The sequence below is a fragment of the Arvicola amphibius genome, chromosome 7 (genome assembly GCF_903992535.2).
Source record: "Arvicola amphibius chromosome 7, mArvAmp1.2, whole genome shotgun sequence".
Lineage (NCBI taxonomy): Eukaryota > Metazoa > Chordata > Mammalia > Rodentia > Cricetidae > Arvicola > Arvicola amphibius.
The window spans coordinates 108,125,124-108,147,049 of NC_052053.1; the positions used below are offsets into that span (position 1 = coordinate 108,125,124).

The window sequence follows — 21,926 nt, forward strand, 5'->3', positions numbered from 1 at the left end:
TCTTCACTCTTCAGAGACGTTGTGGGCCATGCGCCAAGCCACCAGGTGCTAGCGGATGCCTTTGAGAGGAAAATGAGGCGACGGGCAAGGGACCTCGTGGTGGCAGTGCCAGCTGGTGCACCGAGGTGACCTCGGGACGCCGAACCCGCACGCAGAGCCAGGGCGTTCCCAAGTTCAAATCTCCTAGGAGGGGGTTCGCTCCCGCCGGCTTACAACCGCCACCCGCTCCTCCCTCGGCCGGGGCAGGAGGAGGAGCCGCGCCCTGGCCGGCGTCCCCTTGACTCCTCCCTGCGCGGCCCGGCTCTTCCTCCCCCGCGGCCCGATCTCCCGGTGGCGGCAGCTGAGCGGGGAGAGAGCGCGCTGGGCGCGGCCGACCCGTGCTGCCCGGCGGAGCTCAAGAGCCCCGAGGTCATGGTCTGTGCTGTGACGCGGGGTGCCTGAGCCCCGGGACGCGGTGAGCGACAAGCTGGGGACCCCCCGGGAATCTAGCGACCTGGGAGATCGCAAGGCCTTGGCTGCCCACGCGCCGTCTGCTGGGGACCCCGAGCGTACCGCGCCGCGCTGACCCGCAGATCCCGGGATCTAGCACGCGGTGGCGGTCCGGGAGGGGCGCTGTCGCCGGAGGGTGGCGGCGGGGGCGGGGGAGGGGCCGCGGCGCCGGCGGGGGCAGGGGTTGCGCCGGCGTGCTTTTGTGAGCGCTGGCCCCTTACATATGGAAATGACGCCCGCGCGGGTCCCCAGTCGCGTCCTCTGGAAGGACGCGTGCCCGGATCGGCGGCGCGGGCTGCTCGGTGTCGCGGCGCTAGCGGGGCCCTAACAAAGCGCCCTTTCCTTGCAGAGCTCCGGAGGCAGCTGGCGCGGGCGCTCCCCAGAGGCCGACGGAAGGTAGGCTAGGCCGGCGGGGCCGGACCACCGGCCTGAGCGTGTGAGCTCCGCGACCCGTGGGTGGGCAGGTGGAGCGGGGACGCCGCGCGGGTTGCTAGGGACCTGGGCTGGCCCGCCCTCCCGCCACACCTCCGCTTCCCAGACCTGAGGAGTCCGGAGCTGAAAGCTGTTACTGTGCCTCGCTCCAGCATCCGGCAGGACCGGGAGCAAGCAGAAAGGGTTCTTGTTCTGTGAGTCGAGGCCACCCAGGCAGCCCCGAGGTCCAGAAGCCTGCGTGGGGAGCCCCTGGGTGTCGGCCCGGGAACGCAGGGCTGTTTGGAGTCCTAAAAGTGGAGATTTTAGAAGGTGCGTGGGATCTGTGCAGGTAGAGACTTTTGGGTGCAGCTAGCCGGAAAGGGGGACAATACATTTTGACACTTGTTCTGAAAACTCGATCGCCAGAGCAGAGGAGTGTGGAATGAAGTGAGGAGTGGGTGTAGGTGCGGAAGAAGTATCCGAGGCTCGGGTCGGCACTGCAGTACCACCCCCACTTCCCCCGAAAAAGATAACTGTTGGAAAGCATCCTCCGCTAAAAGCTCTCTGTGAAACTGAGAGAGACTGGAAGGGGTGATACTCCCAGCCTCAGCCCCGACAGATCCGAAGGTGCAAATGAAAGGGGACTAGTGCTGGGGTAGTGCCCTGCCAGAGATCGTGTTTCCATACAGCTATTATGAGCCGGCCTCGACATCCCTTACCGGGAACCCTTCTCCAGTCGTTGAGGAAGTCTGAGAAGGCTTTCCATGCAGCTCAACCAGTACCGGCTGTGTGGTTGTCTACGTGACGGCCACGGTAGCTTTTAGGGCGCTCCTCTCAACCTCATCGTAGCACCCGAGCTAAGCTCCTGAGACCACGAACTATTTCTCAGTCGGGTTCTCTCAGATATATCATGTTGGCATAAATTTATCTGTTCGCATACTTCCTGAGGCCTAACAAACCACAAGGAAATATTTTGGGGGCATTGGTGTGCCTTTTTCTAATGTCTTCTCCAGTGGTAGCATGGGCTGTTGGGAGCTGGCCTGGAATATTAGTATGTCTCGCTGTGGAACTGAAAGTAGCTGTGAAATACCCAGACTGTTTGCCGGTGACATTACAGGCAGGCTGAGAGAGGAGTTTGTGTGGTCTCTTCGTCTGTGGTTGGTGTTCATAGGGAGGTGATGAGAACCTCTGGGGTCAGGGGCTGTTGGCAGCCTGTTTATTTTCTCAGCTCTCTGGTGCTTTTGAAAGAGGCCTTCCGAACTGCAGCATTGAGAAAGCAAATGGATTGCCCTAAGCAAAGGCCAACACAGATACCGGGGCAAAGAAGAGGAGCCACCCCGTATGTGGTCCTCTCGTTGAAATGTCACAGTCATTTTAATAGGTGCTTGCTCAGAATGTCACAAGTTCTTTTTGCTTACTCCCTCTTCATTATAGATATGTCACAGTCCTTCACATGAAAAGATGTCAACTCACAGGACAAGAACAGCCAGTATTCATTTAATAGGCAGCGTTCTTATCATGAGTCAAATGTTGTTCATATAAATTGTTTTAAATGTCACTGTAAATGACTTTCTAAACTAACGTTTCACTGGTCTTGAAACTTCCATTTTATGTTGATAATGAAAATACATTTTCTGTGTCTTCCACTGCTGGAGGCTTGGCAGGTGTCACCAGAGCATTTTAAAGGGAGTCAGACAGAAGGCTTACTTTTATAGATGCCATCTCATTTGTCAGCCAATAAATAATGCAGTTTGAATTCTGGCTATTGATCTTGCATCTGTTGGCCAAAGACTTGTGGGGTGACTCACTGAACCTTGCAAAAAGATGTACTTACCCGATTATTTTTACAAGGAAGATAATTTAAAACATAATGGATTTATGCAAACGAGAAACTTCATCAGCAATTAGCTTGCTTCTTTACCACAGTTTGTGTAAGCAATTAGATCTCACTCTGCACCGAAAGGGCAAGAAGCATCTATACACTAATACCCCAGCCCAACTGGTGAAATATCATGTGTAGGCGCAAGGACAGCCCTTCTCCACGCATGCATCTATATACTAATACCCCAGCCCAACTGGTGAAATATCATGTGTAGGCACAAGGACAGCCCTTCTCCACGCATGCCCTAGGGAGTTCATAGCTTCAGCCATCCTAAATAAACTTATGCAAATACAGCTCAAGAAATGAAAGCTGAGGTGGATGGTGGTGCGCGCCTTTAATCCCAGCACTCGGGAGGCAGAGGCAAGCGGATCTGTGAGTTTGAGGCCAGCCTGGGCTACAAGAGCGAGTTCCAGGACAGGCTCCAAAGCTACAGAGAAACCCTATCTCAAAAAACAAACAACAAACAAACAAACAAACAAACAAAAACCCAAAAAAGCAAAACCACCCCCCAAAGAAAGAAAGAAAGAAAGAAAGAAAGAAAGAAAGAAAGAAAGAAAGAAAGAAAGGAAGGAAGGAAGAATTGAAAGCTGTTTCAGGCTTTCATTTTTAGAAAAGAAAGTAACAAACACAACTTTTTTTGGCTCCTGTAGTTTGCTGTAGTGGTTGATTGTAGGTTACAGGATCTGTGTTGTGCAAAGCTGTTTCTCCTTAACTGATTAGGTAATCCACCTGCTATTAGGTGTTACAAAAGCCTGGGCTCAGGACAGTAAAATGCTAAAGCGTGCTTAGGCTGAGAGTAAATGCTAACAGGGTGCCCTTAGCACAATTACATGTTAGGATATGGTTAGCAAAGCGAGCTTTCAAGTTCATTTGAATGTGAATTTCCCCTGTTCAGTGGCATGCTATCATTTCTCTCTACTTCAGTTGTGTTCCTGGTGATGCTGTGCTGCGTGTGGTTCCCAGCTTAAAGGGAGGAGGCCTTTGGCAGTTCGCGGCTGAGCAGCAAGCAGTGCTTTGAAGAAGTGATTTAGGTAAAAGTGGGAGCCACTGCTTACCCTGGAGCTTGTCCCGCACTTGAGTTTATATTCCTTATTATTTCCCTTTATACTAAAATTGGTACTGGAATAAGCCTGGAAAAATCTTTCAGCTGGAAAAAAAAAAAAACGCTTGTGGAAGAGAGGAAAGAAAAAGGAATACTTTAATTTGCTCATGGGCATTATTGGGGTCTAATAAAGGCGCACACGAAAAGCCTTAGCAGGCGGGGTTTGTCTGTGTTCATCACTGCTACCCCGAAGTAAGGAAATGAGTGACTTGGTGGTCACTGCCTGGGCTGTGGCCCCCCAACAGCTGTGTCTGAACACAGGTCCGAAAGCATCTATTATGTACTCTCGAAAGGAAAGAGGCTGAACCTAGAGGGGCGCGCAGACATTCCGCAGAGCTGTTCAGCTGCTGGGCCATCTGGAAGGGAAATAAAAGGCCTGGGTTAGGGACTCTGGTTTTGTGCTTATTTATGATTTAGTTTTCACTCGCCAGATTTTGTCCCCTTTTCACTCCTTCCAGCCCAGAATGGACACCCACCTTGGCTAGGCTTCCCTTCTTCCAAGCTCCTTGCTATAACCTGGTATGGGGAAGTTTATACATGTACTTCATGCTGACCTTCTGTGGGACACTTCATTACTTCAACCCCCCCCCTCCCTCCACCTATTTTTTTTTTTTTTTTTTTTTTTTTTTGGTTTTTTTCGAGACAGGGTTTCTCTGCAGCTTTAGAGCCTGTCCTGGAACTAGCTCTTGTAGACCAGGCTGGTCTCGAACTCACAGAGATCTGCCTACCTCTGCCTCCCTAGTGTCCACCTATTTTTTTTTTTTTTTGAAGTCCCATTGTCATCTGCGGGGTGGGGTGCCGAGTAGCGAGTGGCATATAGCACAGATCTGAGAGCTGTCTCTGCCAGAGTCTGTGGCCTGGTAACGTGGCCCTCGCCTTGTTTAGGGCTCTTTGTGAGTAGGATGCTCCCGTCATTGTCAGTACGGACGGTTATTGGGCAGTAAGTGTTTGGAGTGCTCGCTCTGTGTATCCGCCTTTTATTCAACTCTCCCTAGTTACAGCGTCAACGTATCGCCCACTCCGGCCCCTTTATTCCTAAGAAGTCATAAAGGCTTCTGGCTGGCTGATTGGGAGGGTCCTCGGTGAAGCTTTACCAGGGTTTATGGCTGTCTTCATTGAACTGGAGCTGTTCTTTGCAACTTCAGGGAGTATTTACTATTCTAAACTTACTTTGCAAGTTTCCTGCTGCTGACGTGTGTCTGCTGGGCCTGGAAAGCACTGACTTCCCAGATTAGACACTGAGTATTCATTCGGGGAAAGGCCCAGAATGATGTGTGAGTCCTGAGCTGTATCCATTACTGAAGGTCTGGGGCACTTCATGGTCATTTTAACATAAGAATGTATTTCTTCTCAGCTTCAAAGCCAACGCTGCTTCAGAAAAAGAGAGTTCCTATTGTATCTGGGTATTCCTAGAGATTTATAGGCTGTGCTCATTTGATCACTAGATGGAGGTAGGTGGGGATTCCCCCACCTCTGCCCATTCCAGTTTGGAAGAGTATGGCCAAAGATCTGTGCAAGGCTCTCTCTCAGTTCTGTCCCACCTGCTGCCACATAAAGGGATGTCATTCAGTCGTCCCTCCATTGTTGCTTCCGGGATGCAGGTATCAGATTGAGGGGTAATAATGGTTACACTCTAAGTCAAAACATAGCTCTTCCTCCACCGTAGAGGCATTTCATTTGTATTTTAGTCAATAAAGCTTGCCTGAGGATCAGAGAGTAGAACAGCCCCACTGGTCAGCCTTACAGACCAGGCAGTGGTGACACACACCTTTAATCCCAGTAGCCACACTAGTTTGCCATAGAAACCAGGTGGTGATGACTTTAATCCCAGCCCTAGAGAGGAATATAAGACGAGAGGAGACAGCTCACAGTCTCAGTCTCATTTTGAGATTCCTGGAGCAGGATTGCCAGTTCGTACTGAGGTTGAGGTAAGAGCCGGTGATTAGCTGTTTTGCTTTTCTGACCTTCAGGTTGAACCCCAATCTCTGCCTTTGGGTTGTTATTAATCGTGCTTCACTCCAATATAATGCTGTGGCCTTGAGCAGGTTGCCTAATTTTGCCAAGGCCCAGTTTCTACATTTGAAATGGGGAAGTGAGACTATCTGTGCCCCTGAATTAGGAGGATTAAATTCTATGAATCACAAAGTACTCGGCATAGGCCATGTTCACTGTCTAAATGCTGGCAACAACTTAATAGTGATGCCTTCTGAGGTCCCATCTCTGCCTCGGCCTTCCTGCAGTTACATGATGTTAAATTTGTCAGTAATCTGCCGTTTTAGGCTCAGGGAGCCGAGCTCTGTCTGTTACCGTCACCACTTACTAATATAGTGATGTTCCTGTGGGTGACATCGATGGCCCATTCTTAGCCACTGCTCCCTGGCGTTCCACGTTTGGCTGCTCTGAAGGCAGACGTCTTTCTGACTGACTTAAGTTACTCTCCTGAGCTTCCTTTCCAGGCCTCAGGTATTTTCTTGCCTGATTTTCAGTTGCCTCTCTTGGACCGGTTTCTCTGAGTCTAGCCACTTCCACTAGCTTGCCCTACTTAGTTCTAGAATAACCCTTCCAGATGGCTGTTGTTGTTCCCATTGTCTAAACGAGGGGACTTGAGAGGTGTTTCAGCACAGATCCTCCTCCCAAGTTTTGTCTCTTCACTACAAAATGCAGCTGTAGTTTGTGACCCCTTTGGCACCATCTCTAATGCACCAGATTTTACTTTTGATGTTTGGTAGTATTTATTCTTGGTTATGCCTAACGCTGAAAGTGCCCTGGGAAAGGGGGAGGGGGATGGAAACAACGTCTGTGTGTGTGTGTGTGTGTGTGTGTGTGTGTGTGGAAGAAGGCAGTGCAGAAACAGTCTGCGCTGACTTTGGCATCTCCCGCAGGGGGTAAGTTTCCTTCCCTGGAATCTCCATAACATGAGGTCAGCCCATTTACTGAGTCCCTCGGCCAAAAGGATGGATTGTTATTTTGCGGGGGAAGAAAGACAATAATGAAGTAGAAACTGTGGCCCCCTACGCTTGCGTTCTTGGCAAGTGGGGAGGGGAAAAATTCTTGCACGGGAAATTTCAGATGAACATTTGGAGGATTGTATCACCAGCAAAAATGCATTTGGTGCCAGATGAGAACTGACAGCTTGTCACCGTGTGTGACATCTCCTGGATGCTGCAGCTGGGGCACTTGTCCCACTGGGGTGGAGCCCCCCTTCTCCCATACCACCCCACCCCCACCCTCACATACCCCTCACCTCCCACCCCACCCTCACGTCCCAACCCACCCCCATTCACCCTTCATCTCACACCCCCACTCCCATTCACCCCTTACCTCCCAACCCCCACCTTCGATTTCAGTCTGAAGAACGTTCTCCTAAGCTTTATGCTCGCTGTCTGGGGAACCTGGGAGCTGAAGTTCAGGGCTAAGAAAGAAAAGCTGCTTTCAAATGAAGGAAGTTTGATCTAGTGAAAATCCAATGGCCTCCCGTAATTGTTAAATTACGGCCCACTCAAAGCAGCAGGTAGGGCTGGGCCTTGTCAGCACATGGTGAGTTTCGCTCCCTTCCATTGGCTGAGACAGACAGATCACCAGCCCTAAGATGATGTTGAAGAGGGGACTGTTGGGAGGCTTTCACTTTTGAGTTTACAAACACGCATGCAGAAATCACGTGAAAGTAGACTTGGCTGGCTTTTCTGAAGTTGGTCAGATTACAACCCAGAGGACTAAGAATGAGCCTTCGAGCTGTGAAAAATCCCAGAGCCCATGGGGGTTCCCAGCAGATCTTAGTTGACAATTAACTGGCCCACTTTGGTGAATCTCATTAGCCAGAGCGCCTTCCTTTTGTGGCTTGGTTTAACACCTTCCTGTTTCTTTTCTGAAGCTCTGCTGTTTATGTAGCACTCCCAACATATTTTGAAAACATTTACATACTGATTAGTTAACCCAACAGACCAACCCTGGGAAGGCAGCCAGAGCCCGCTGCACCTCAGGAGTAAGCTGTTGTTGGGGGAGACCTTCCCAAGCCGAGGAGCCCGGACCCACACACCCTGCCATGCTGCTTTCGGAAATGGCCCTCCTTAACACTGAGCTAGCTGTGTGGCGTCATTCCAGCCCGTCTGAGGTCACCTAGCTGCGGAGGTCATGGCTTTGTCCGGCCTTGTCATATTTTAGACAGCTGTCTGTGGAAAGAAAGCCATCAGCCTAGAGCACCGCTGAATTGCTTCGAAAAACTCCATGGCCTTCGGTCCTAGCTGTGTGTAGCTTAAATTACCGGGTCTCTGTGTTACTGAGAGCTGCCCTTTGAGTTCTGACTCAGGGCTTTGTTGAGTTAAAGGTGCTGCTGTTACTGTCAGTGCTCTCTGGGGGGTTGAACCCAGGACCTTGCGCTTGCGCACATGCATACATGGTGTGCGGCCCTGGTGGAAGGTGCTGTGTTCTGTAGTAAAGGGGCTGGCTGAAAGCCTGATTGCAAATGGCTGAGGTCACCCTCCCGAGGGGATGTCTTATGTTTGACAACCACTGATTGCATCATGAAGTTTCTTCCAGGTGCTCAGGATCTGGGCCGGATCCAGCACACTAAAAAATTGATTATTGATGCAAAGGGAAAGAAACATCTTATCCCTCTCCACCCCCACCCCCCGGTTTATTGAAACAGGATTTCTCTGTGTAGCCCTGGCTATCCTGGAACTTGTTCTGTAAACTAGGCTGGCCTTGAATCCAACCATCCACCAGCCCCTGCCTCCCAAGTGCTAGGTTTAAAAACATGCACCACATCTGGCCTATGAAACATCTTATGCTTGAAGTAAAATACCTGGAATTGTGCGGGTTTAGTGTTAGCAGAAGATGATTCTGAGTTTTTGATGGCTTCAGGTTTTTACTGCTCCTAGGGATAGTGGAAGCCTGGGAACTAAAGTCTGAGGGCAGGGGGATCAGAGCTATAGGGACAGGGCAGCCGGGAATGAAGCCCAGTTGCTGGAGGTAGTGGAGTTCAGAGATGCTGTTCAATTCTCAGAAACAGCTGGTGCCTCCTTGGGACCTCTCCACGGGAAAGGTTGGAGTGGTGTTTTGCCCTTTCTCTTGGCAACGAAGATTTACCTAGAGCACCCTGGGATTACAGAGAGCCTCGGGGAATACGTCCTGTCATACTGCATGTAATTGCACCAGCAAGGCTAATTGAGTTGCTTTTTGAGTAAAAGGCGTCTAGTCCCCTGTAAATGGAGATGGCTAAGCCAGTGCCTCTGTTGTCACTGTGATGCGGGAGTACCTCTGCTGAATGTGGTGGAAATAGCTGACTCACCCCTCGGGTCCCAGCATCGGGGCAGGTTGTCTGGAGCTTGCTGACTTGCCTGTGGCTTGGTACTGACAATGATCTCACCTGACCTGACTGTCAGGTAGAAGTAGGCCTTTCACTTTCTTGAGTCATCGGGGATGATAGGGGAGAAACCCTCCTGGGTTTGATGGATAGGCCGTGATCTGTCAGGAGCTGAGATTCTCCCTGCCTACCTCCTTCTGTTGTAACATTGCAGATTTGCCCCTGGTACTAATGTGTGTAGGAGTACCATTGGCCAGGAGGGCCTTGCTGCAGTGTCCCGAGTGGCTGTATGTGTCCAGAAGTGACCTGCCCCAACCTGTACTCCTCTCTATCCCGCACAGGTGAGCGCTGTGGGCTATGGGATGGATGAGGTGGAGCAGGACCAGCACGAGGCCCGACTCAAGGAGCTGTTTGACAGTTTTGACACCCTGGGAACTGGGTCTCTGGGTCAAGAGGAGCTCACCGACCTCTGCCATGTCCTGAGCTTGGAGGATGTGGCCCCGGTGCTGCAACAGACGCTACTTCAGGACAACCTCGTGGGCAGGGTAAGAGCTGGGGGACAGCAGTTTGTGGGAAGTGGGGCGTGGTTTTCTGTCAGGGTGCTGGGGCTGGTGACAAGCCACAGGTGTGTTGCAACTTGTCACTTGCATCCTGGCCGTTAACCAGGGCCATGCAGTTTGTTCTTGTGATAAGGGCATGGTGAATTCAGTCTGTGCTGAGTATTATGGGTAACAAGGGAAATAGACTGTCTCCCAGATTTTTTTCTTGTTATTTGTGGGTCATTTCATTGAATCTACATTTATCATCGGGACAGAGAAGGGAGGGGCAAGGTTGCCATGGCAAGGAAGAAAAAGGGAGGAAGAAAAGCTGCCCTTCACAGGAAGTGCAGGTCTCTAGCCCAACTTTTAAAAACCTGTTTCTTGTGAGGGCCATTTTGAGGTGGAGATTAAACCTTCCATCCAGGAAGACAGGAAAGTAGACATGGCTCAGGCCAGCATGCATGTGTGTGTGAAAGCCAATGTTAACTTCCACATCTGACAACAAATGCTCATATTTTCCCCTAGATCACATCACAGGCAAGAGAAAGAGGAAGGAGTTTCCCCTTCCTCCCGCCCCTTAGCAACGGGACAGACGTTTGGTCTGTTCCAACCTGAAAGCGCCTTCAGTTCTCCCACTCTTGACCAGTAGCCTCACTTAGGACGCTCTGGCAAGAGTCGTTCACTGTTGCCTCTGGACTGGGGAAAATGAAAGAGGCGGAACTCTGAGCTGTGCTGATAATTGTAACACTCTGTCCACGGGGTTTGTCCTGTGCTATATAGAGGAAGCAGTCATGACCTTGATTCAGGCAGCTGGACTTCCTCTCTTTATTTCCTGTTCACTGTCTTTCAACTGACAAGACGGATAAGTGACCCAAGGCATAGTAGAAGATCTTGGCTGTGTGTCGTGTGAAGGAGACAGGTGTAGCACTAACCCTGAAATTAATGTTAAAAAAATGACATTGGGGGCTTGACATCATGGACGTGAGATCAAACAGCTCACCTCACACTTAATGAAAAGGAAGTTGAATTCATTGCAGAAAGTTGGGCCACTCTTGGTCACTTGAGGAAGATTAGATGTCTGTGACTATGTATAGTTCCTAGAAAATGTTAAAAAAAAGACTCATTGCAAAGGCAGTAAGAATAGGGGTGTGGAAGATCAAACCATTTACTCCATGCGTGTTATATCGTGCGCTTTAGGGTTTTGAGTACTGCCTGGGGTTTAGGTGTGGTGGAAAACAGAGTACCATCTCCCAGTGTGGTCCTCAGAGGTTTTAGGCTTTTTGGTGATGAAGGAGTTGCTTTCTTGTTTCAGAAAGCATGCTTGCCTTGCTTTGACTGATGGTCTCCCCAGGAACCTCTCTTAGAGGAAGAGGGGATCCCCGCTGCACTCAGATTCCACTGCAGCAGCTGGCTAACAATTTGCTCTGCAGATGTTAGGCCAAGACCAGGGAACAGTTATCGATTGATTTGTTAATGGCTTGACACCACCAGCCCGCTTTTTACATTTGCTATTTGCCTGAGTAACATTCACCTAAGTGGTCTAGAGTGTGATATTTACTTAGTGAGCCAGTGATAAAGTTAAATAGATGTCTGCATATTGATTTTATGTGGGAGGTCCCCGATGACTGTCTTGAGAGACAGAATGGGCACGAATTAATGCACTACTGTTAGATTTGCATTTTTATGAAACTGAATTAGTCTCCTGGGTTGATCGTATAAACTTGGCCATATGCTGTGAAGACGTCTCATGGTTTGTAATTTTAAGTTGTAAAGCAATAAATCTCTTAGAGTTTACTGGAGCCATTCTGTATATCACCTTCATGATACACTGAGTAGGGATCAGACATTGTTAAGGTATAAGTGTTAAAAATTCAGTATACATGACACATGGTAGCTGTGTGTACTAATGGGACAGAATGTGGAATTTCAATACACATGTGCTATACATTGTGATCAGGTCAAATGATTGGCATGTCCTGTGTTAGGAACATTACAAATCCTTTCTGTTATCTTTTTTGAAATATTCTTTTATTATTGTCAACTGTAGTTATTCTACTTTTTAATTTTTACTTATTCTCTGTGTGTGTGTGTATGTGTGTGTGTGTGTGTGTGTGTGTGTGTGTGTGTGTGTGAGAGAGAGAGAGAGAGAGAGAGAGAGAGAGCTCAGTGAGGGTCAGTAGACCACTCATGGTAGTAGGTTCAGTAGTAGGTTCTTTTCCTTCTACCATTTGGGACCTGGGGATCAAACTCAGATTATCAGGCCTGGGTAGCAAAACTTTTTACAAGTTTTTGTTGTCATTGTTTTTGGTTTGTTGATTTGGTTTGTTTTGAGACAGAGTCTCGCTCTGTAGCCCTGGCTGGCCCAGAACTGGTTATGTAGACCAGGCTGGCCTCAGACTCACAAAGATCTTCCTGCTTCTGTCTCCCAAATGCTGGGATTAAAGGGATGGGCCACTATACCTGTCCTAAATTGATTTTTTTTTAATGTCAACTGTCAACTGTCTTTTTTTCTCATTAGAAGTCTATTGAGAAAGTTACAGACTGGGGATATAACTCAGATGGTAACGTGCTTGCCTGGTATATATGAAGCCTCAGGGTCAGTCTCTGGGACCACTGCCATCCAAGGGTGAGGGATTATAAGGACTAGAACCTTGATAATAAATAGAAAAAGTAGCATGATAAATCATAATACATTCATCAGTTCATTAATTTAGCAAATAAATATTGTGTGTCATGTGACAGTCATTCTCCTTGTCTCATTGTACTGGTGCAATTTATTCATGTTTATTGTAAACTATAGTAGTTCAAAAAATTAGTTTTTGGATACATTAGGATCCATTGTCCTCCTAAATGTTATAGGCAGACTTTTCTGTCCCACCAGCCAATTCCCAAATAACCACACAGAGACTTCTTACTAATTATAAAAGCTTAGCCAATAGCTTATGCTTATTACTAACTAGCTCTTACAGCTTAAATTAACCTATATTTCTTATTTACTTTCTGTCACTTGACTGTACCTTCTTTCAGTACTGCATGCTCATCTCCTTCTTCATCTGCATCTCTCTCTCTCTCTCTCTCTCTCTCTCTCTCTCTCTGTCTCTGTCTCTGACTCTCTCTCCTCCTCTTCCTCCTCAGACTCCACCCTTCTTCCCAGTGTCCTGCTAGTTTGGTTCTCCCTCCAAATCTCTTCCTGCCCAGCTATTGGCTAGTTAGCACGTTATTAACCAATGAGACTAATACATATTTACAGTGTACAAAGATTGTTCCACAGCAAGATGCTTATGACTTTAATCTACCTTTTGAATACAAATGAACACCTTAAGTAGATAAAACTTTTATTATTATGTGTGTGCATTTACTTATAGAACATTTCCTTTTAGATTAGATTTAGTTGATCTGCCTGGATTTATAACTTAAATTTTGTACTACCCTGAGCCTGTTGATTACTGTTCGGATATATGAAAGGCGTTACTCGTGGACCCTTGATTTAAGGGAAAGTGTAGCACAAATAATAAAAACCCAGAGACAGAAATTGAGGTTAACCTGAAAACCAGAAAAGCAAAGCAGCTACTAGAGAAGTCTCACCACTACCAAGGCTGGGCGACTGCAAAACTAAGCAGACTAAGCCTCTCTTTGCTCCCATTTTATGTTCCCTCCAGTGCTGGAATTAAAGGTGTGAGACTCCCTAGGGCTGGGATTAAAGGTGTGAGCCACCATCACCTGGATTTGTTTCTGTATTTATCTTGTGTAACCCAGGGTGGCCTGGGAGATCCATCCGACTCTGTCCCCCAAATCCTGGGATTGAATGTGTATGCCACACTGCCTGACCTCTCGTGACTGTAGCTTTGCCCCTGGTCTTCAGGCAAGAATTATTTATCAAAATACAAATGATATACCACTACAGGAAAGGTTCTGGTGTGTGCGTCCAGTCCATGCCATCAGCTAAACATAAGTGACTCCCCAACACTAGGGCCTCCTCAAGACACTGAAGCATTGGTGGTCTCGTTGGGTGAAACACTTGGCAGGTGCGCGGTGAAGGCATGGGGCACTCACACAAGGACGGGTGCTGTGCTAACTCTTTGCCGGACCAGGCAAGTAACCCTGTATTAACGTGCTGCTTCCTGTTTCTTGTGTCCTCATTTTTAAAATTAATTTTTATCAGTTTTAAAAGTCAGCATACAAAGCGATGGATTTCATGATGGCACTATCAGAAACACTTTGTTTCTTGTGTCTTTTATTTTAACTGAGGTGTTTCCCCAAGCCTCTTTTTCTTTTATCAACAGTTAGGACAGAAAGGAGAGAGCACTTGCTTTGGTTTGATAGATAGTTTCAATTTAGTTCAGGTTTGATGGCTGGCTCAGGTTGAATTTAGATAGATAGCTGAGACTTAGTTGGAAACTAAGAAACACACTAGAAACCTTCCGACTCTAGTCACGTCATACAGTGTATTTCCCTTTCCTTATCCACGGGGACAACCTTGAGACAAGACAGTTCCCTGACGTTTTGGAGGCTTCCATCTCTGTGTTCCTTGATACAGATCTAAAACACCCTGTGTTCTTGGCACACCTGCTTCAATGAAAACAAGCCACCTGGCAGCAGAACTCACCACTGCCTCCCAGAGTCCCATGGGTATGTGGCCTTTGGAAGTGTTATTATTAAGCCAAGAGATGGGGCGCACATCTTTCTTTAATCCCAGCACTCAGGAGACAGAGGCAGGTGGATCTCTGAGTTTAAGGCCAGCCTGGCCTACACACAGAGTTCCAGGACAGTCAGGGCTACAAGGGAAACCCTGTCTCAGAAAAAAAAAGAGTTTTAATATTAAAATTTGATAGCTGTGCAAACATTATAATTTAGCTGTACTCTCTAACTTCCATTTCAAAGTGCTTAGGGTTCTTTTCAGAATGTCATGATTAAGTTTGAATGGTAGATTTGCCCCTTTTTCCAGGACATTAAAAGCTTCTCCTGGTTTCTTCGTCTTGCACATATTTAATTATTAGAAGAGTAAATCTGAAATAGAGAAGGGCTTTGGCGGTGCTTATTTGGACTCGTTCTCAGTGTATGCAATTACACTTGATCGTCAGCTCTTGCCTATTTATAACCCACTGCAATCACACTCCTGTGGATATCGCTGAGCTGAAGCCCTTCAGACTGCCTGCAGCGGGGTGGGAGCTGTCTCTCTCTCCTCTCTCTCTCTCTCTCTCTCTCTCTCTCTCTCTCTCTCTCTCTCTCTCTCTCTCTCTCTCTCTCTCTCTCTCTCTCTCCTCCCTTCTGTTTAAGGTGTAGTAGTGAAAACAGTTATTCTTTGTGCTGGTTTTGTGACTTCCTTTGGGACTGACTGAAATTCCACCGTGTCTGTGTTCAACCTGATCTGGGAGCTGCTGGATTTGCTATCATGTCAAACAATGAACTCACGTTTCCAATTCTGTGACTCCTTAAGACTCACAGTATTTAGTGTGACAGGAAGGAAGGGTAGAGGGGTGACCTGGACTCTGAAAAGGGAGGCAGGACAAGCACTGGATGGCCACTCTCTTCTGTCTGCATTGCTTCAATAATGCCTGACTTCTCAGTCAGAGATGACAAAGTCAGGAAGGCTCATTAAAATTTGCCAATATTTTCTGATCCTTTTCTTGGGTAGCTTCTTGTCTGCCAGTGGGTATCTCACATCCTTCGGTGTCCATCACAGCTCTTAGTCATCAGGGCTCATCTGTGTGACTGAGAATCCTAGTACCTTCTAAGGTTTGTTCAAGGTCAGATGATTCCTTGAGGCTGTGCAGTTGCCAGCCCTTGCATTTAAGTGTGAGTCTCTACACTAACTATGCAAAAATAATCTCCCCGGGTGTGGTGGTGCCCGTCTTTAATCCCAGCACTTGGGAGGCAGAGGCAGGTGGATCTCTGTGAGTTTAAGGCCAGCCTGGTCTACAAAGTGAGTTCCAAGACAGCCAAAAACCAGAGAAACCATGTCTCAAGAAAGCAAACCAAACAAACAAAACAACAACAAAATGAATGTCACTCTCCACATCTGTCTAAACACCGCCTCCACCGCCACTGCCGTCACCACAAGTCCATAGTGACAACATGCTGTCACAGTGCAGTTCTTGATGCCAGACCTCAACTCAGATACGGGCTCCTGCCACTTCTCAGCTGTGTCACCTTTCCCAACCTTGGGTTCTTCATCCAGAGCCTGAGCATTGCAATAGCTTCCTTCCAGGACTGATGGGAGCCCCAAGTGTGTGAACCAAAGGGCCATCAGAACCAGCGATACAGCCCTTGGCTAAATCTTACTGTCTTCCCCCTCTACAGGCATGAGTCTTTGATATGACTACCTATGATGATTTTTCTACGAAAGCCTGTTAGTGTTGAGGGCGTGTATGGTGGTGGTTTTACAGTGTCCCCATCATTAGCAGGACTCCTTGAGCCTGTCTCGAAGCATATAGTTGCCTATTGTTTAAAACTTGTCACCTGCTTAGATGGTCTTTGCCTCCACGCTGTCTGCAGTAAATGGCTGCTAAGTCATAATAGCCCCAGTGCTTTAATGAGAATAAAACATTTCATGACCTGGTCTTTTATGGCATGACACACCTGTTCATTAGTCTATGAGGCCTCTCCTTACGTAGACTGTTTTCGAATAGGTCCATACATTTTTGCCCATCTCAATTAACAATGTCCTGAAGTTTCTGTCACTGATTTCCTTATGGATTAGTAGATACAAACCAATAGCATTTAATGACAGTTCCATAGCACCTTGTCTTTAATTAGCTCACCCTGTTATAAACATTGGTTATGATTCTCTAAGTTTGGGTCTCTTTGAATATTACCTGTGTACCAGTGGAAGCTGTAGGCATTTGGTCTCTATGACTGCACAAAGTGATTGTGTGCAATATCAGATTTTTTTTGTGGGGTGGGGGGGAAAGGGCATTGGGTTGTTGTTGTTTTGTTTTGTTTTGTTTTTCCCAGACAGGGGCAAATTGTTTTCCTAAAGCAGCGTTCTTTCAAGGGGTGGTGACACATGGCTGAGAGAGAGAGACAGAAAGCGACTCTTGACTAGTCTTCCTATTAATTGAGTTTAAATGTCATGTGTGTTTTTAGTCAAGCATGTAATTTCGGCATTGCTATAAACTGCCCTTTGAGGCACGGGGAGCTGCTTATGAAATGAATGGCAGCAATTCTTATTCAAATGAGGAAGTCCCAGCCGGAGCACCCGCAACCTGGACACTCATTACCTTGTGAGACTGGGTTTCCTTGGATATTTTTATATTTCTAAATCCAGACATAACATGGTAGTCAAGCTCCCTTGGACAAGGGCACTAAAACGTCTTAGTTACTGCACACGGTGAGCTCACTCTTAATGTGATTCTTAACAATAAGGGCCATTTCCCAGCATTTGTGATTCTGGATTGAACCCCAAGGGGCTTTTTGCCACATCAGTATTCATGAGCATTGATGGGGAAAAAAAATGCAGTCACCGACCCCCGTTAGAGAATGGTCTCCTGGAATCAAAGATGTGGCATTTACTGCTGTTTAAATCCCGGGGCCCTTGTCTGCCTGCCCTTCAAGAAGGAAATAAAGGTGGAAAAGAGGTTTGAAGCTGTGCTAATTGTTCGGCTCGGCTGCTAAGTGCTGTCGAAGGGACCAACTAGATAGGTGACATTAGATCAGAATTTTTATTTATCTGCCACAATGAGATTGATTTACCACTCTGTATGTCCATTTTGGGAACCTTTAACTCTGATTGTCTGAGAAGTCAAAGTCACAAACAGGTCACTATTTCCCTTCTCGCTGGCCAACTAGGACATAGTGACTGACTGATCAGGTGGCCCTGCCAGCTTTCTAGGTACTCACCAGATTCTATCGTCTTGTCTCCTCTCTTCCCCATATCATTCTCCTGCTCCCTAGAGTATAGCTGATAAACTCCTTGAGAGCAGAGGTCAGGTGTCTTGAGGCACCTGGTGGCTTGTCATGAAGCCCAAGGTTTGACTTGCAATGGTGGGGTTCTCTTGAGAGGTCAAGTCAGAAGTGAAGTGGGCACAAGTCAGGCAGATTGCTGGCTCTGGTAGAGCCACATCAGAAGGCCTGGTTCCCCACACAATGCCACCACGTCTAAGACTCGTGGCCAGGAGCATGGCACATGCCTTCTCTTAGCAACCATCTTGTAGACTTCTAGGTGGGCTCTCGGGTGGATGTTGTGAAATTCAAAGACAAGCTCCCACTCATCTGGGATTATTGGAGACGTTCATGGATAACACTTTCCAACTGAATTCTTTATCCCAGGTACTTACATGGGGGGGGGAGATTGACCATTGGAGAGTAAAAGAAATTGGTGTTTTTATTTGATCAAAGAGTATATATACACATAATTATACTGTACTTAATCATTTTTGCCCTATTAGCTTTTTCACTATAGTAGAAAAGAGATACTTCAGGCTTCATTTAGCATTTAGATACTTTAGCTTCATTTTGCCGAAAACTAAACAACTCCAGTCTATTAGTTTTAGAGTGCATATACTTCATTTTTTAAAAAATAGGCTATATAGAATTATTAAAAGAGCTTTTTTTTTAATTGTAAAAACATCATCCATTGTGAGGAAGGTTGGTTAATGTCAGTAGTTACTTTATGTCCTTGGGGGTGTCTGTCTTTTGCTTGCTGTTTCTGGGCTGTAGTCCGTGGGTCACAGGAGGATGATGTTTGTGTTAAAGCAGTAGAGCCAGGTGTGGTGGAGAAACCTTTAATCCCAGCACTCTGGAGGCGAAAGCCAGGGGATCTCTGTAAGGTGGAGGTCAGATAGTGAGATGTAACAACAACCAAAAATGTGTGTGTGTGTTTGTGTGCACGTGAATATGTGTGTGCATGTATGCATGTATGTATATGTGGTATGTGGTATGTGTATGTGTGTGTGCACACATGTGTATGTGTGTGTTGGGGGGGTGGGTACTGGAGAGATTGCGTGGTAAGAACATGCGCCCTTGCAGAGAACCTGGTTTAGAATCCTAGCACATACACAGTGACTCACAACCACAACTCTAGTTCCATGGACCCAGAATTCTTTTCTGACTTCGACTTCTGAGGGCACCAAGCACATATATGGTGTATATACATACATGTGGGCAAAACACTCATACATATAAAGTAACTAAATCTTTTTTTAAAGTTTTTTTTTTTCTCTGTAGCTTTGGAACTTGGCCTGGAACTAGCTCTTGTAGACCAGGCTGACCTCAAACTCACAGAGATCCACCTGCCTCTGCTTCCCAAGTGCTGGGATTAAAGGCATGCACAATTGCCTGACATAACTGAATCTTAAAACAACAACATAGATTTGAGGGCTCCTACATTGGCCCTATCTATCCTGCGTGTCTCATGACAGATATACTTTAAGCTGGAACCGCGGCTCCTCATCCTTTGGTTTCCTCTCTGCCGGGCCATATGGTAGATAATCAGATAATCGGGGTTGTGAGATTAGGGACCTACCATCCCAAATGCTTCTACTTGTTGCACTGTAGTCAGGGAGACTTGAGCCCCACAGAAGACCTTTAACGTTGATTTGAAGTAATTCCAGAGTATAGAGATGCCTGTACCTTGTGTTAGGAGAGGTTTGTAGACCCCAGGGTGACCTTAGCTTCTACTTTACTGAACTGAATTAGTCAGCACCAAACAGCAATGAAGGCTTTTTCTTTGGTTGGTGGGTGGCGGGGGAGGGGAGTTGTGAAACGTTGAAGCAACATTTCTCTGGGTAGCCTTGGCTGTCCTGGAATTCCTTCTGTAGACCAGGCTAGCCTCAAACTCACAGAGATCCATCTGCCTAGGCAGAGTCTTATTTGACTTTGGCTGTCCTGGAACTGCCTCCTCGGTTTGAGGCTGTCCTTGAACTCTCAAGCCTCCACCTCCCAAGTGTTGGGATTATGGGCATTCATCACCACACCCAGTTCCCAGAAAGACTCATCTATAACTATCAAAACACAGACCTTTAGAAACTCCACAGAGACCTGCAGAGTCCAATATAAAGGGCTTGAATTTCTCAGGACAAATGCCCCCCTTTCAAGTAGGTCTCCTGTTTAGGTCATCACTGCAAGTAGGGGAGAGAGAGGCTTCATTCCGGGCCCTCTATGAATAACTCAAGCCAGGAAACTCAAAGTTAGGGGTCTCCACGTATGTCAGACCAGCTCAGGTTTTCTAATTCCGAGCAACTCTACTGCTCTCTGGAGTGGACTGGCCCCAGGATCTCCCCACTGCTTGCCTACCCTCGTGGAACTTGACTACATCACTCGGGCGGCCCTCTGCTGTGCTTCAAATATGATCCTGAAGCCGGGCGGTGGTGGCGCACACCTTTAATCCCAGCACTCGGGAGGCAGAGGCAGGCGGATCTCTGTGAGTTTGAGGCCAGCCTGGTCTACAAGAGCTAGTTCCAGGACAGGCTCTAAAAAAAGCTGCAGAGAAACCCTGTCTCGAAAAACAAAACAAAACAAAAAAAACGAATATGATCCTGTTTCTCTGCGTTGGGAGCGGTCAACCCCAGACTATATATGTTAGTATTAACTACCACTTTGTGGGGACTGACAGTCCTAGAATGTTCTAGACATTTCGTGTAATTTTTTTTATTTTACCTCCCTAGCTCTGCTTCAGGAAGTAGTGTTATAAAATCATAAATGCATGCATCGTTCTTCAGTACCTGCCTGACATCCTGTGACGTTTCCTAGGAATCTGAATTTCTTGAAGACAGCAGATTGTGTGTCATCCTTGCTGTGTTACTAAGGTTTAGTGTCTGGCACATAGCGGCTGTTCAGTACATACTTGTCAGATGAATCATACGAGATGTTTGGTAGATAGCCCCAGTGTTGCAGATCAGACTCAGAGCAGGGAGCTAGCCAGGGCACAGAGGGCAGTGAGCAGCAGATCCGCCCCCATTCGGAGACCCCCTGTCAGCTGGACTGAGCACCCAGATGTGTGATGCTGTGAACTGGGTGAGCGGCCTTAGCCATGTGAACTCCAGTTCACCCTGAGTCTATTTCTGAAGTCAGGACTGTGCTTCTTTCTTCCTGAGGTTTGAAGATGATTTGTCAGCAGCAAACCACAAATTAGCAGAGCTTACACTCCTGCAATTGATTCATCTTTCCATGGACCAACCTATTGCTTTAGCAGATGCTCTGCCTCCCTGGACAGACTTCTGTTCATGGTTTCTTTGGTATGTTGACTCCAAAAGTCCATAATTATAGGAAATTTGCGTGTGCACACACACACACACACAATATGTAACTGAGGTGATGAAGACATTGCATCACTTGATTGTGGTGACCATCTCAGTCTATACATGTATCAAACCATCAAGTTATACTCCTTAACAACAATAGGATATTAAGTAAAGCCCACATGATCTAAAAGGAACATAGGGGCTGAAGTGATTGCTCAGTAGTTAGCACTTGCTGCTCCTGCAGAAGCCTGGGTTTGGCTCATAGTACCTATACCCAGTAGCTTACAGCCACCTCTAACTCCAGTTCCAGAAAGAAGCTCCAATGCCCTCTTCTAGCCATGATGGGCACCTGCATTCACATACAAACAAGTAGGCACACATGTTTACATATACACATAAATATAAGTAATTTCAAAAAATTTAAAACTCTAAATGGAATATAATTTGGGGGAAGTTTTAATGAATCAAAGTGTAGTAGAACTCCTATCTACATTGGGAGAATTACCAAATTATAACTAAATACAGTGCCCCACCCCCCGAGACATGGTTGGTGTTGCCCTGGCTATCCTGGAACTAGCTTTATAGACTAGGCTGGCCTAGAACTAACTCACAAGAGATCTGCCTGCCTGTATCCCTGAGTGTTGGGATTAAAGGTGTGCACCACCACAACTGACTTGTTTGTTATTCAGGCTAGCCTGGAACTTACTCTGTCACTCTGGAAAACTTAGTGCTTTGGCCTCTTTAGTGGTTGAGTTACCGGCTGCAGCCACTGAACCCGACTCCTAATTCAGTCTCGAAATGGACTCCAGCTCTCGTGTGCTGTGTGCAGATGCAACAGTACGTGAACTTTGCCAGTGTTTAGATAATGGATATGATTTGTTGATTCCCCAAACTTAATTTGGAACTTTTTAAAAATTTATCTTCTATATTGAAACCACTATCCAGACATTCAGGGTATACAGGGTATTCACATACCCTGTGAATAGCCCAACACAAAAATCATAAACTTACTTAAACATTT

General features: G+C 47.0%; 1 protein-coding gene across 4 annotated transcripts in view; it reads left to right on the plus strand.

The window, feature by feature from the left end:
* The first annotated feature begins 318 nt into the window (after positions 1-318).
* Positions 319-21,926, plus strand: part of Nin (ninein) — a 100,212-nt gene continuing 78,604 nt past the window's right edge. For all 4 annotated transcript variants that reach the window (XM_038337322.2, XM_038337323.2, XM_038337325.2 and 1 more), the window contains exons 1-4: positions 319-454; positions 839-885; positions 3,707-3,813; positions 9,528-9,731. In XM_038337322.2, the coding sequence (XP_038193250.1) occupies positions 9,549-9,731 (183 nt within the window). In that variant the 5' untranslated portion in view covers positions 319-454; positions 839-885; positions 3,707-3,813; positions 9,528-9,548. The remainder of the gene's footprint in view (positions 455-838; positions 886-3,706; positions 3,814-9,527; positions 9,732-21,926) is intronic.